Source organism: Oryza sativa, chromosome 3, assembly GCF_034140825.1.
Source record: "Oryza sativa Japonica Group chromosome 3, ASM3414082v1".
NCBI lineage: Eukaryota > Viridiplantae > Streptophyta > Magnoliopsida > Poales > Poaceae > Oryza > Oryza sativa.
The window spans coordinates 10,600,256-10,615,531 of NC_089037.1; the positions used below are offsets into that span (position 1 = coordinate 10,600,256).

At 44.7% G+C, this 15,276-nt stretch overlaps 3 protein-coding genes across 4 annotated transcripts; 1 reads left to right on the forward strand and 2 right to left on the reverse strand.

The window, feature by feature from the left end:
* Window positions 1-527: 527 nt before the first annotated feature.
* Window positions 528-2,672, reverse strand: LOC4332564 (probable xyloglucan 6-xylosyltransferase 1). Its single transcript, NM_001417595.1, has one exon. It carries the CDS (start codon window positions 2,170-2,172, stop codon window positions 826-828), a length of 1,347 nt encoding a protein of 448 aa, NP_001404524.1. The 5' UTR covers window positions 2,173-2,672; the 3' UTR covers window positions 528-825.
* Window positions 2,673-4,908: 2,236 nt separating this feature from the next.
* LOC4332566 (uncharacterized) lies at window positions 4,909-9,330 on the reverse strand. Of its 2 annotated transcripts, XR_010739936.1 has the most exons (11): window positions 8,975-9,330; window positions 8,786-8,869; window positions 8,564-8,697; window positions 8,394-8,491; window positions 7,750-7,838; window positions 7,569-7,662; window positions 7,335-7,492; window positions 7,174-7,244; window positions 6,874-6,988; window positions 6,072-6,292; window positions 4,909-5,404 (listed from the first exon to the last, which is right to left on the reverse strand). XR_010739936.1 is itself a non-coding variant. In XM_066308412.1 (10 exons), the coding sequence occupies exons 1-10, from the start codon at window positions 9,221-9,223 to the stop codon at window positions 6,125-6,127; spliced, it is 1,260 nt and encodes a 419-aa protein (XP_066164509.1). In that variant the 5' UTR covers window positions 9,224-9,330; the 3' UTR covers window positions 5,747-6,124. The 2 variants fall into 2 exon arrangements, 1 of the variants encoding a protein (XP_066164509.1); XM_066308412.1 differs by lacking the exon at window positions 4,909-5,404 and having other exon boundaries at window positions 5,747-6,292.
* A 59-nt stretch (window positions 9,331-9,389) lies between these two features.
* On the forward strand, window positions 9,390-14,957 carry LOC4332567 (uncharacterized). The gene is made up of 12 exons (XM_015775617.3): window positions 9,390-9,571; window positions 9,678-9,827; window positions 9,915-10,030; window positions 10,202-10,356; window positions 11,100-11,188; window positions 11,318-11,852; window positions 11,981-12,148; window positions 12,800-12,978; window positions 13,100-13,179; window positions 13,277-13,385; window positions 14,401-14,475; window positions 14,571-14,957. Exons 1-12 carry the CDS (start codon window positions 9,476-9,478, stop codon window positions 14,730-14,732), a joined length of 1,914 nt encoding a protein of 637 aa, XP_015631103.1. The 5' UTR covers window positions 9,390-9,475; the 3' UTR covers window positions 14,733-14,957.
* Window positions 14,958-15,276: the final 319 nt, after the last annotated feature.

The window sequence follows — 15,276 nt, forward strand, 5'->3', positions numbered from 1 at the left end:
GCAAACTGCAAAGACAAGTACTTATATGACATCAGAAAAGGTTGCTTACAACAAGAATTAGAGGCAGGTTAACATGACACAATTGTGAATATTGTCAACAACAGTCATTTTTCGTAATGGTGGGATGCTGACTTGAATAACAGTTACAAGAATACATCACAAACAAGTTTACATCAATCCACGAATAAAGATGACAGCTGACGAATTGATGTATTGCATCAGGCCCTCTTCAATGATTTAAACAAACAATGGATAACGATGAACGCTAGGACGAAACAGGAATATAGAAACTGAAAAGTAGGTTACAGCCAAGCACACTTTGGAGAGCTCCGAGCCTCTCATATGTGACAAACTGGATATCTTGCTACCTAACTACCACTAATAGCGAGCAGAGAGGCCGACAACCATATCCTTCTGAAGGTACCAATAAGCACATGAAAAATTCTTTTGAGTAAGACATAACCAAAACACTTGTGACAAAAGAAAAATCTAAACCATTCATTGAATATCACCGGAAGAATACTATTCATCGAATAAGAAATATGAAATTCTATAGAAATATATAGTGGTGATCAATTAACAGAGTTCCCTTCACTAACTCAATTTCTAGAAGTGTAAGACATAAATTATGCCAGCAATAAACATACCATTGTTCTCCTAAAATTTCACATTACAACATAGATATCCATCCTTTGATGTTTGATCCCAACCCAAACTCCCTTGTCAACCCAAGTCTACAAAAAGAACACCTTTTTAAGATTTTAGACCCAAAAGGATCTACAATGAACGAAATAACGCGTGGCATTGTACTCTAATTATCACTTATCACGTAGAAGTAGTCTTCATGGCCTTGAATGCTGGGTGGAGCAACCCTAGTTCATCCTTGACATCAAGTGGGTTGCTAGTCTCATTCCTGATCCTCTTCACCTTCCTGCTGCCAAGCGACTTGTGTGTAAACCCATACATTTGCAAGATCTGATTATCCCCAAAATTGAAAGCACGCTCCATCTGCTTGAGGCACCTCTCCACAGGGTAATCCCCAAACTTCCCACACGGCTTGCATCCGACAAAGTGAGTGACCAGTGGCCACCGGTGATCACCAAGTCCTGGATGGTAATTCTCAAGCATTTCCTCATACCTATCAACCAAGATACCCCAATATCCATGGAGGTAATACCCATTCTCAAGGTACACCTTGTCACCCCATTTCTCACGCTCTGTAGCAAGGATGTATACCATGGCCGACTGATCATCAGCCTCAAACACCGGCCGATCCTTCAAGTACTTGGTCAAAACCTTCCCGGCCTCAATACGGACAGGGCCCTTTGGTCCCATTGGTGCCCATGTATCAAGGAAATCAAGCGACCATTGGCAGTTGCGCAGCAAGAAGCTGCCTGTGTTGAGGCCAATCCAGTTCTTGTCGTCGTAGACCATCTCATCCCAGCCGTGCATGATGAGGTTGTAGGGGCCGTACCGCTCCCATGGCAGCTCGAATGCCATGTCGGAGAACATGGCGTCGGAGTCCATCCACCAGAGGAACTCGATCTCCGGGTGCGCGAGGAGCAGCGCGCGGAGGAGCGGGAGCTTGGCCCAGAATCCGGCCATCTCGGCGTCGAGCAGCGCCATGTTGTAGAAGATCTCGAGGCCGTGGACGCGGCAGTAGTCCATCTTGTTCTTGATGGACTTGAGGAGGTAGTGGTCGCCGACGGGGTTCTCGCACGGCTTGGGCGAGGAGCCCGTGACGAGCAGCACCCGCGGCTTGACGTCGTTGACGAAGGGCGGCGTCTCCGGGTGGCGGCGGTGCCACGCGGCCCGCTGCTCGTCCCAGTCGGAGATCTTGGGGCCCAGCGTGTAGGGCGGGTCCCGGAGCGTCCTCGGCGGCGGGTCCGGCTCGTCGTCCCGCTGGGCCGCGCGCCCGGAGGAGGACGACGAGCCGCCGCCCCTCGACAGCGCGTCGTGGTGCTCCGCCAGCGCGCGGTGCGGGTGCGAGATGAAGCGGTGGCGGAGCTCGATGAGGTCCTGCTGCGGCGTGCCGAACTTGCCCGCCCCGACGGTGCCGCGGAGCACGACGACGGTGAGCAGCAGGCACACTACGGTGAGCTTCGCGTTCCTCGCGAACCGCTGGATCTCCCGCATCCGCCGCTCCCCCACCACCCGCTCCGCCACCCACATTTTGCCCCCCTCCCTCTCCTGCCCCTTCCTCCGATCCCCCCACACCGATCAAACAAACAAATAAACAAACAAACCCTCCTCCCCCAACCCAAAAGCAGCAAATCAAAAATGCAGGCAAGGAATCACCGGTATACCGCGTCTACGGCGACGGCGGCGGCGTCGGCGGCGCGGAGTGGTGGTGGTGGTGGTGGTGGTGGAGGAAGAAGCCGAGGAGGTTTTGAACCGCGGAGTTGGAGGCGAATTAATAAGAGAAAGGGCGAGGCGGAGTGGTGCCGCGACCCGCGAGCGAGCGAAGCGCGCACGTTGGCCTCGGAGAGCGGATTGCGGTGGCTGTCTGAGCGATCGGGAGGCGGAATGGAAGGGGAAATCTGGGGAGACGCGAAATCGGAATCGAAATCGAATCAACCCCCTGACCCGGCCGCTGCAAGGAGGAGGAAGGAGGAGGAGAAGGAGAAGGCCGAAGGGGAAGGTGGTGGTGGTAAAAGGGGAGGGGAATAGCCAGCCAACGCGTTGCGAGATGCGATGCTTCTACTCCTTTCCCCGCTGTCGCCCGGTAATTTGACTTGATCCTCTCGCGTGGGCGTATGACCGGTGGGGCCACCCGCGTGGGGCCCTACGGGTTTTGTATGGTAATTTTCTCTGGCTTTTTTTTTTGCTCGGTTATAAACGGGGGGTTAATTAACCAGTGGCGGCCAGTTGTAACCAGCCCAGGGGCAAGCGACGTCGCGAGGCGATTGCACATGACGCGGTGACTTTTCTCCAACGTTTAAACACGCGTCCCCATCAACGGCCGTGCCACCACCTCGCTCAAACGAAGCGGGCTGTTCCTCCGCGTCGCTGACGGGTGGGCCATTGCGTCGACACTGACCCACCTGTCAGTGGCGTGGTACTAGTTTCGGCGATGTAGCTGCCGGAGGTGGAGTTGTCGGTTGAGGAGCTAATCACTGGTGTGTGATGGCGATGGCCATAACGATGTTTTTTTTAAAGATTAAAGTGGACATCAGGGTATGTAAGCCAAATTACTCCTCTAGAAGCCCAGTTATTATGCCTTTTCCTTTTGTTTAGTTTGGGTTGGTAAGTAGCGCCAAACAGTAGTAGTTTTATTTTTCAACCATGTAACATCACATTGGACCAGGTTTCTCTCAAATATAATGTACTACGCATGTTTACGGTTCCGAGATGGCCTTCCGTTTCGGGCTATGACGGAATAACGTTTTTCGTGAAATCCGATGAAAAACCGGTAGATTTCGACCAAATTTCGTAAACAAATATTTGAATACAAATACCTAGAGTTTACCGATAAACTTATGAAAATCGGTCGGCTTTGGTGAAATTCCGAGTGAAATCATCGAAATTTCAATTGGTAATTAGAAAAAGAGGTAACTGAAATTGTTTTCCTTTTTTAATTCGTTATTCTTTTTTTCCTACTATAAATTCCAGTAAATACACGGAACACATTAATTTTTTCAAAAAATTATATCCCAATAGGTTCTACGAATATCATACTATTTATAAGATTTTTTTCCTTTTCTATCATTCAAATAGGTCTCAGATGGTTTTTACCTTCGAGCCTCGTCGAAATCTCAAAATTTTGTGAAATGCAACCGGTTTTCGTCAAAATTGTTAACCTGGGTACTACGTGTACTACTGTACTAGTAGTACAGAGATATGGAACGCCTCGAAAACAGACTTCAACAACAGAGACGCTAGAACGAGGGGCAAGTAACCAGTAATCACTGCCACTTGAACGAATTCCGCACAGGGAGATGCAGATCCGATCTGACCCAGAGAACTCGGTGTTGGAGCGAGAGACAGACAGCTGAGAGTGCGTGAATTAGCATGTTCACGCACTGATGGATCTCTGAGCTGATTCCAAATTTCAGCACTGGTCTTCTTCATGGACCCTTGATCAGCGGCGATTATTGTAAAGCGGCCAGTACCGGTCGCCGTCAACACGGGAAGCTGGGGCCAGTGCCGCCCAAGAACTTGCACGTATCTGAAGCCAAACCAATTAATAAATTAAGCAATCAACCAAACTAAACCCATTTATTTGCCGGCCACTTGCTAGACCACGGCGTCGCCTGCATCCGCAGCGGTAAAACTACACAAAAAAGTGCCGGTGGATCCGGCGCTCTCCACTTCACTACCACCTCGGACCTTTCCAGCCGATCGATACGATACCTCCCGTGCTCCTCCTGCTCGCCAAATGCTTTCGCCTGCGTGCGCCGTATCATTCATCGCGAGCACCAAATTAAGCGCGGCAGAGGCAGCGCCAACGCGTGTGCCTTTTTTTTCCGCGGACGAGCCGGCCGTGGAATCGGCAAGCAAACATGGGCGCGTCGCGTTGATACTTGACCTCCTTTTGCCGTTTCCTTTTGGCTCGAGCTTCCTCAGGACGACGGGAAAAAGGCTGCACATTAGCATGTTCTTGATGGTTGTGAGTACTATAGGGAACATGGGCAGAAACAGGGGTCGTGCAGGCAACGCACGGCAGCAGAAGGCAGCGGTCGAACGAGAGTGAGACGTGCAGCCACGACCGGACCAGGCACCACCCAATCAACGAGCGGCGGCGACGAGTTCGCACATGGACAAGTAGCTCGCCGGGTGGGTACATAGGGCGGAAACTCTCCATACACAAGTCGGCCAGGACGACTAGTACTGTATCATGGCTATAATACTGCATCATGGCTAAAGCGTATATATAAAACTACGGAACATGTTAACCATTTTTCAACGGATAAAAAATTGGAGTATATATAGTCTACTGTGGATGTATGTGTATCAGTGTATACAGTACCCATACCGAAATGAAAAAGCCATGAAGAAAAATGAAAAAAAGAAAGTATGTTTTTCCCCATCGGACCATACAAGCAAAACGCCAAATTGGACTAGTGACTACAGATCTTTGCTGAAAACAAATAAAGATTCTTAACGAACACTAAAGATATACTAAACCAAGCACGGTGGTGACCACAAGGAACACATATATTTGTTATCAAATGCGCTAAATGGGCCCTAGTGGTCTAGCAGATCAAAGCCAATGTAGCGAGCACAAAGCATTTGGGACCACGGCCCTACGCTGCTCAACATTGCACGACCAACTGACCTGGAATCATCGAAACCACACCCCACTAAAAAATCCCCAGTAGAGGAAAACAAATCTATCTCGTCTTGATCAGTTGAGCTCCCGACTTCACGTCAAAAATGAGTGCAGATGATCTCAGCCAGCTCCCTATCAACACAAGAGAATATGCTGTTAAATCACTAGGAGTTATCATTAGCATAGTGCAGACTAGCACAGCCACAAGGTACACGCCAGCTAAAACGAACCTATCCAGCATAATACCAGGCAGAGGGACCAACCAACTGGGCTATCAGCTTAAGGAAAATGTCACATGAGAAAATATTCATGGATTTATTTTTGGACGAATTGTTATTGAAAGCAACAAGGCCATTCAATGCAGATGTATATGACAGAGAAGCCGTGAATTCAGTGATCACCGCAAAATACACAAGTCTGAACCCATACTGCTAATCAGCAATAGCGTCCACACATGACAAATGGACCAAAATGTAACAAAAATATACATTTTTACTGCAAGAATTGCTACTTCAGTAGTTTTAGGAAAATGTAAAAGATTGGGCTTCGTGCAGTCAGTTCTCACTTTCTGGAACATCCTATCACCAAAGTCTATCATCATGGTGCATTAGATGAAACTAATCGCATTTCTGATACAATATTTTACAGTTCACAGCGAACAAACAGTAAACAGAGGAAACGCACAAACATGCAAATTTGTCCTTGTTCATGAATTGCTAAGCCTACATTAAGACTTGAGGAAAATACACAGAGTGATTATTAGCGTTCAACGGAGAAAACAAATGGAGATGTTCCGCACCTGTAGGCCATTACAAAGCTTACTCTGTGGGGGCAAATAAACCATAAACATTATCATGACCTTGTGGTTGTTGTAGGGTATAACTGAACCCATGCAAATTCCTCCTTGTAGCTGACATTTTGATCGCATGATCCTTTACATGTGTACACAACAATTGTTGCCCAATCAAGAGAGTCTGGCTCATTTTTCACACCAAAGTAATAAAGCAGCTGTGGCATTATCTGCAGTACAAATTAGTGTGATATGTAAGCATGTCTGTGTGAAAAAGGGGGTGGGTGCCTGTTTGCCCCTTACTGTCGTACACCTTAGGGATGGTAGGTCTTCACTGACTAAGTAGAAGAAATAATTTGAACTGATGGGATTTGAAAGAAAATACCAAACTCAACATAAAGGCTGCAGAAGTATTTGATAATCTCATTTACAGTACTATTTTGAGCAGGGTATGAATTCCCACTAAGCCATGGTTTATTGGATACCAGCACAAGCCAGTAATAACAAAGAGCCACCGTCGGGTATATCTTGGCTCAGTCTGGCCTGGTATCACAACTGGTTAACAGGCAGTTGAGCTAGCAGCCATTAACTTTTGGGTCTTGACTCTAAAATTGATGCATTGGTGTCTGACAATATGCACAGTATGTACCCAGCGAATAATTCATACAGCAAAGATATAAGGGCAAGATATTTGGCATGAGGGAGTAGGGTTTGCAAATTTATTACTTGTGTTGCAATGTGCAACTGGATATAAGTGTATACCCACTATATTTCAGTGACGGAATTTGCCCCAGAAAAAAAAAAGACCAACCTGAAATTCATAGCATAGTGGACCTCTACAGTAGCTACATGATGGGATATCGGCATTTGATGGACAACCAGCCGATAACGCCCATAGAGGTTTGGCATTCTCTTCTCGACAGTATCTGCATAATGTAAGCAAGTTTATTCAAATTCCTGTAACATAATATTTTGAGAAAAAAATATGCAAGGGCACTAAAAAAGGCTAATTAGAACATTAACTACACAATGCTACTATTCTGACCAGGCAAAGGCTGATCAGTATACCACCAAATATAAAAAAGAATCCAAGCAACTGATGCAATCTCACCTCAATACTTGCTTTGGTGCTCTTGAGACCCGCTCTTGAAAAGACGCCCAGCATTTGTTGTCAGCATCAGCCTACAAAAATAATAGTGGTTAACAAAAACAAAGATGAACAGATAAGAAAAAAAAAAGAAAAGAGAGAGAGAGAGGATGTAGGGTTAAAACCTCAAATTGATCCATCCATGACTGCATCATATCATCTGGTTTACCAGGTCTTTGCATCACCAAGGACTTTGAGTTACTCTCATCACAACTGTCAGAATTGAAAGCACCCTCATAGTCGATTGCAATCTCATATTCTGGCCAAGATTTGCTAGCAGGAACTGCAAAGAGATGAAACTATAAAAAAGAGATATGATTCAATGTTTACAAGCTTATCAAGCACTCAAATACAATCACCTTTTCCTACAGCAGGAAAAATAGAGCTTGAAGCTTCAGAAGAACTGATTAACTGTAGGCAATCACTCTTATGGCCAGAGCGCCAGTGCAGTGTCTGACAAATAGAAAAAAAATAGTTCAACAAAGCATGCTTTAGGGCATATATAGATTAACGATTAGCGGGAAAATGACTTATAAATACCTGATGCTTCTCAGAGCAGTAGCGTGCTTTCTTGCAGCTACTACAGAGTTTATCACCTTTCCATGTACCGCACCAATGGCAGACAGGAGCTGACAGCATAGTTGAATAATTGAAAGAAATCTATATTATTTGACTATCAATTAAAACAAAGAGTTCAACCATGAAAAATGGCCACCTATTAATAAAAGTTAAAACAGTTTAACAAGGCTGAAAAAGAAAAATGTTGCCTATGAAAGCATGTCACACAAGAAAATTCAGCAACTAGCATAACACATAAATCTTACACAGGGTCTCTGCAAATGAACAGAATGATTATCTAGACCAAAAAAAAGCTGGGAAAAACAGAAGAAATGCTTATTAACTTTAGAACATAATGTAGGCAGTACCTGACATGCTGAGAAAAGTTTTTGCAACAGTAGAAAAAATAATGAGGATGAAGCTTTAAGAATTTATCACATGGAAGATTCGATCAAGTCACAAGTCATTATCAATCAGATATTTATACAACAGCTAGATAAGTGAGGACCGATGATCCATACACATAATGCAGGAAACACATCATTTTGATACTTAGAATCATTAAGAAAAAGACCAAACATGGAAAGGAATGCCAAGCTGCCATCCAAAGAAGAAAAGAAAACTACCTCCTGGACATAGTGGCTTGTCAGAATCATTGTGCTTTGGTGGTTCACTTGAGTAGAAGGCATTACTACGGGGAAGCTGGCACCGGAAAACCTTCACGCTGTAACCCACAGCAGTCAAAATCAGCACAACAATAGGCTATTAGCAAAACAGCTGTAGAACTTCAATTCACCTTCTACACGGATTGCCTTGTCTATGTTTCCACTGGTCGTGCTGGTCTCGGAGTAAGCATGCCATTGACGGGCACATGAACATGAACAAAGTGCGGTGAAATGATGCCGCATTGTCCTCAATCGGTGCATATATCTGCACAAAATTGAATCCTATTTGTGATTGATTTCACACCCAAACAACAAGTAGTCAGCTACAACTGCACTATCCACAAAGCAAACACCTGGAGGACGAACTGCAGGGGCTCGCCGCAGAAGCCGCAGCAACGCGAGTTCCCCGATGGCAAGTTCACAGGATCCAACCACGCCTGCAATACAGCAATTCACACAAACCACAACATCAACACCTGGTCGACGAATTGTACCAATTTAGCGAGTGAAGTTCATCAAAAACGCGTGCAATCCGTACGCACCGGGATGCCTCCGGCCTTGCTAGGGAACAGGTGGCGGAGGAGGAGGCCCGGGTGCTTCGGCTTCTCCAGAAAACCAAGCGTCACCTCCGCCTCTTCCTCCTCCTCCTCATCGTCGTCCTCGTAGCCCGCGCCGCCGCCTCCGCCGCCGCCGCTGGCGGGTGGGGATCGGTGGGGCAGTTCGGGCTCGTCGTCTTCCTCATCCAGCGAGGTGATGGTGAGACCACGAAGCTTCTCGGCGTTGGACTCCATCCTCGGCGGCGGCGTGGGGGCAAAAATGCGTGCGTGTTCGGCGACTCGCACTTGAGAGTCGAGACGGGGAAATGGTTTGGGCGAAAAACCCTAGCTAGCCTCCTCTCGGGAATCTCAGCCGTCCGATGCGGGGCTACAAAACGAAACCGACCGACAGACACCGACCGAGCAAAACCTTTCGCCGCGCAGCCACCTAAACCCCTCTCCTCCCCCTTCCTCTCCCGCCGCCGCCGCGCGCGCGAGCCGGCGGCCATGGCGCCCGCGGCCGCCACCATCCGCGACCTGCTCACCTCCTTCAGCCCCGCCGCGGACTTCCTCGCCCTCTCCTCTGGCGACGGCCGCATCAAGGCATGGAGCTCGAAGCTTTCCGCCCGCCCATCCTCCAAACCGCCGGGAGCTGCACGGTTACTGATGATGCCATGGGCTAACTCGATCCTTTCCACCTCCATTGCAGGTATGGGACGCCGTGCGCGGCCACCTTCAGACCGAGTTCGCTGATATCCCGCCGGTGGAGGTGGGCGGCGGCGCGCGCGCCCCCGGGGCGAAGCGCGGTCACCTCGCACTGGACTACACCTGCATGAAGTGGGTACAGCTATCGAGCAAGGTGAGCATTGCCCCCGAATTTTCGAGCTTCTACGGTTGGTGTTGTGGTACCGTGTGCCTATCGTGTGCTCGTGTTTTTGCCTTGCAGAAGAAGCGGAAGGCAGGGAGTTCGCTGCTGGTGCTTGGCACTGGCAGTGGAGATGTCCTTGCACTTGATGTCGCCGCAGGGCAGTGGAAGTGGAGGGTCACTGATTGCCACCCTGGGTACGTTTGGTGCTTCCATGGGAACTCGTGGCTTCATTTGTTAAACTATACTCCAAGCTCATTGAACCCTTGATTGTCGCTTTGAACATGTTTGGAATTTCTATGTTAATCTCCGCAAGCTTTAGCTAGATGTGTTCTCTTACATTGGAGTGCTTGTTTTTATGTGTTCAGGGGTGTCACAGCTGTAGCCTACTCGAAGCATGGGCGAAGTTTGTACACCGGAGGCACTGATGGCATGGTCTGTAGGATCAATGCCTCAGATGGCTCTGTTGTAGAGAAATTTAAATCTTCATCAAAAGCAATTTCTGCATTAGCTGTGTCACCAGGTATGCCCATGAAATTACGCCGCTGGTTTTATGTCTGGTTTCACCCCCACTGAACTCCCCATTTGCTAACTATGCATACACTACTTTACTTCCTATGTTGTGTGCCCGTTGGTCATCTGGTTTACCTATATTGATGTTTTAGGATATTAAACTGTCTTCTTTAATATTTGTCAACTGTAACTTGATTGCCCTGAGGGACACTAATAATAGTTGAAGTGTTGAGTGTTTTCTGTAACCTTTGTAATGAATAACATTTTCAACTTATTTTGCCGTGCTATTGTGTTGATGCCCCGCTGTTGGCTAATTTATGGCCTAGGAGTTCTAAGTGCCTCTTGAGATGTTCCCTTTTCACATGTAACATTAATGTTCTTCTCGAAGTAGAGATGGAAATGTAACATAGGTATACCTGTCGGACACACGAATTGAATAAAAAAAAGCCCAGAGTTCTTCCTTGAAATATGGTGTATTGATTATGCATATGGATTTAGCTTGTTGCATGAATTTGAAGCTTAAAATCTTTATTTATCAATTAATAAGATGTATGTATAGAAATATTCTCTTTGCTGATATTTGTAGTTTGCTTAGGCCTTTTAGGATCTAATATCTATATTGATTATATGTCTTGTGCTGTAACAAAACATGCGTATGAGTATGTTGCACTTACATCTAGTCTCTATCTGAACCATGTCCACCCTAGCTCAAACTTCAAAGTAACAAATACTGCTTTTGCTTCATTTTATTAGATGGGGAGATTTTAGCAACAGCTGCTGGCCAGTTGAGGACCTTTGATGCTTCTGATAACAAGAAGATTCAAAAATTCTCTGGCCATCCAGTGAGTGTCTTTGCTTCCTCGTCCTTTAAGTGTGTTCTACTTCTGAGATTGTTTATCTTTCTGCTCGTATTATTTTGTCCTAAAATGCTAACCTTCTGCTATTGGCTACCCTAAAATTAACATTTTTAGGTAGCTGTGAGGAGCATGGTTTTTAGTGGTGATAGCCAATATGTTCTGTCATCTGGAGTTGGGGAACGCTATGTTGCCATTTGGAAGTTGGGTAGTGGTAAAACTCAGAGTTCAAGCTGTATACTCTCTATGGAGCATCCAGCGATCTTTGTGGACTGTAAATGTTCAGACATTAATGATACAGAAGGAGAAATACATGTGTTGGCTATTTCTGAGATTGGTGTCTGCTACTTTTGGTCTGGGACTAATATGGATGACCTGCGTAATAAGAAGCCCACTAAAATTGCATTGTCTGATTCCTCTCTTTCAAGATCTAAGCAAGGTTTTGCAATATTTGCCGCAAAACTGCAAGGAATAGATGGCCCTAATTCTGCACATGTTCTGCTGGCTTATGGATCTGTGGTGAAACCGTCTTTTGACAAACTGTTGGTTCGTTATGGCATGGATATTAGTTTGGGTGTATCTGATGATGGAGTTCTCTTACCCATGATTCAACCCACAAAGCCTCAGAAAGGCCAATCTGCTAAAAAGCAAGGTATACTGCTGGTATCTATAGATATACACATAATCCTGCACTTCTGTTTGGTCCCTTGCCTCCATTGCAGAACGCTCAACTATTGTCAATGGTTACTCTTGGGCTAAATCTCAATTGTTTTCTTGTAGGAATTATAACGGCTCTAGACCGTGCTAATGCAGAAGATGCAATCCTTCCTCTCCCACAGCTCCATACGCAGGAAAAGAAAAGGAAACATAATGCAACAGAATCCAGTGGTGACATCCAGTCTGCACCTCATAGTGACCTTAGTTCTACAAAATTGATTGAGAAAAGAGGTAAATCATCTGTTTGTAGCATCTTCAGTAGTCATAATTCTTTTGTTCTCATGGCAGTGTAGATACGAACTGGTACATAACTGGCACAGTTAGCTAGTGGAAGTGTGGAACCACATAAGTTTGTATAGTACATATATGTGTGCTTCCGCATGTTTGGGCAAACTTCAAATAAATATACTATAACATCTTATAAGTTACAAATGAAAATTATTATTATAATCCATTCTAATAATTATATACATGAGTGCATGAGATCAATCTACCTAGCCTACGAATACGCATGCAAAATAACCTGGTCTTTTACAAAAGATCCTTCAAACAACAAACATGTTTTCGGGAGTGGGGAAATGGGTGTAGAGCACACCCATTTGCCTCCAACTCCATCTCAAAGGAAGATAAGTGACGTTATGTGTCCATATGATCTTTCTCTAGAGACTTTTAACTCTGTGGGAGCAATTTATTGCAGGGGCCTATACCCTTGTGGTTTTCATGGCAAGAATGTAACAACTGCTATGAGCAATAATTCTAGTCTCTCAGTTGTTATAGGTTTTACTATAGTTTTAACATTAAACACAAATTTTGTTATATTTAACATGTATTTCTGTTAAATTGATCTTCACTATTTGCTCAAAAACCCTTTTGCTTGTCTAGCTCCTATGCAAAGAATTGAAGATGACAGTGTATGCATCGAAGACATGATGCGGAAGTGTGGAGTTATTGATTCTAGAGTTGATCAGGGCATGGAAGGTCATCCTAGCATACCCACTAGTATTTTATCTGATCTATTTGGCAGCAGCAGTAAAATCGATGCTAATTTACCCAACAAGAAGGTTTGTGAGAACTGAATTTCAGTCAAATGTTCTGTACTTCCACCATATAACTGTTTGCATGTTTACACATTACAGTATATATACAACTGATGAAACCTGATGCATTGATATGGTTCAACAGATTCGAGCACATCTAAGATCCTTGAAGCCTGGAGATGCTTGCGAACTTTTAGAAAAATTAGTATCTTCATGGAAAACAAGGTGTCCATGACTCTTTTCCCATGTTTGTTCCCCCACAACGCATTTTCATTCGTTTTTATCCTTGTATGCTTACCAATTGCTGATTTATTCTCTACAGATCTGGTAGTGCAGAGGTTGTTTTGCGGTGGATATACTGCTTATTAATTATCCATGGTCGTTTTATCCCCTTTGAGAAATCTAAAAAAATAATTAGCGACCTTGAGAAGGTATTATATGTGTTACCAGTACTATCTCTTGTGTGCTATGCAGATTATTTGAAACATGTTACTGTTGTGGTTGTCATCATGCTGTGTTGTAGTGGAGTTGGGGGGTTAAGCTATTAGCAACTATTGCCTTAAATGACTGCAGAATGTGGATAACATATTCTGATTCTAATTTAAAGACCACCAATGCAGGCAGGGTATTTCAGAATATAGTTTCGTGACCTATTTTTCTGATAAAAGTACAAGTAACAATGATGGCAAGAACTCACCTTTGATGAGAACTTGCCAAGTCACAATCTGAGCCATTTGATCCACTCTAGTGGATGCTAATGTAGTTGTTTTCCCATGAGAGTTCTCAAGTCGTCATTGAACAATGGATTCCCATTTTAGATATCTCCTGACAACTCAAACAATGTTGTATTGACACTTCATAACATCAATTAAAAAGTCATGTGCAGTATTGAGCAAAGCACATAGAAAGTTAAAGAAATAAGCATGCTGTGTATCTAGATTGGGAAGATGTCATGCTATGCAGTGCTAGTAAATTATAGATATCTTTATTTTATGTACCATGACTGATTTGATCAAGTTGCCCCCACCAATGCTGGCCAATTTCTGTTATGTCAAATCTGGGGTTGTCAATTTGGCTGCCCAAACTTATAATAAATTTACTAAAGTATATTGCATGCCCAGTATTTACAAATGAAACACTTCCCAATTTCAACAACATGGTCAGATTTTGATCAATATTACTTGGAAAAAAACTGAGACTATAACTGTGTGTTTACTACGTCAAGAAAAAGAACTGAAAATTCAAAGGTCGAACTGAACCACCGCAACTATGAGCTTACCATGTCTTACCATGTCGAACATACAAAACAAAAAATTGAAATGAACCATTACAGCTATGTGTTTTTCTTCTTTTTTCTTCTTCGGGGAATTGCAACTATGAGTTTACCATGCGAAACAAACAAAACCAAAGTTGAAGAGATTGAAAGAAACCATTTTTCGTTTGCAGATGTGTGGGGAAAGATACAAAGCAGCTGAAGATTTACTGAAGCTTTCTGGTCGTCTTCGATTGCTCATGGCTCAGGTTTTAACCATTAATAATACTGCGTAATGAGTCAATATTCTTAGTGTATAAGTTAATGATGATTTAATGATCATGTGCGTACTTCACTTTTGTAGATCGTCAAGGATCCAAACGATGTTTCTGAGCTTCCATCAGAGGAGATGCAGGATTCAGCGGCTGCTCAGTCTGATGAAGAGGAGGAAGATGATGAAATTGATGAAACGGTGTATGGTGAAGACGCTGATTCGTCTCAAACAAGTGATGACGACGCTGAATAGAAACACTGAGACTAAGCGTAGCATTCTTATGATGTGTTGTTTTATATTCAAACTTGATTACCCCGTAGTCAGGTTTGTATGACTAAGCAACCCCGAAGGGTTGCGCAGAATTTTGACGAGGCGAAGCATCCTCTGAATTTCACCTCGGTGTTTCTCCCCTGCCTTCACCTTTTACCACAACACGGCATTAAGACCGAGCTAAAGCTCATATGCCGTGGTTAACTACTTGATGGGTTCTCTCAAGTGTTAATGCCTGCTTTTTTATCACACCAACCCAATAACTTTAGTCCAAGATTTAGATTGGTGATCACTGCATCACTTTGATCACACCAACCCAACAAGTAGTCCATGATCCAACAGATGGTGATCACAACATCACGTTGACTACAACGACCGTGTAGCCAACCCGGCGAAACTTTCTTCGCCTTCAACTAAACATTGACAAAAACGACATGCTAACTGGGGCCTCCTGACGTGTCCTTCCAACCCCCCCGGCCTAGTAAAGAGATAAACGAACCGTCGGCGCCATCCAATTTGAACCGTC

What these genes read in the sequence shown, in the direction of transcription:
- LOC4332564 (NM_001417595.1), bottom strand. Translation starts at nt 2,172, where the DNA reads ATGTGGGTGGCGGAGCGGGTGGTGGGGGAGCGGCGGATGCGGGAGATC.
- LOC4332566 (XM_066308412.1), bottom strand. Translation starts at nt 9,223, where the DNA reads ATGGAGTCCAACGCCGAGAAGCTTCGTGGTCTCACCATCACCTCGCTG. An exon ending in CCCTGCAGTTCGTCCTCCAG is followed by an intron (nt 8,698 to 8,785) that starts GTGTTTGCTTTG and finishes AATTTTGTGCAG; the next exon opens with ATATATGCACCGATTGAGGA. An exon ending in CAAGCCACTATGTCCAGGAG is followed by an intron (nt 7,839 to 8,393) that starts GTAGTTTTCTTT and finishes CTATGCTGTCAG; the next exon opens with CTCCTGTCTGCCATTGGTGC.
- LOC4332567 (XM_015775617.3), top strand. Translation starts at nt 9,476, where the DNA reads ATGGCGCCCGCGGCCGCCACCATCCGCGACCTGCTCACCTCCTTCAGC. An exon ending in GTCACTGATTGCCACCCTGG is followed by an intron (nt 10,031 to 10,201) that starts GTACGTTTGGTG and finishes TTATGTGTTCAG; the next exon opens with GGGTGTCACAGCTGTAGCCT. An exon ending in GTATCTTCATGGAAAACAAG is followed by an intron (nt 13,180 to 13,276) that starts GTGTCCATGACT and finishes TATTCTCTACAG; the next exon opens with ATCTGGTAGTGCAGAGGTTG.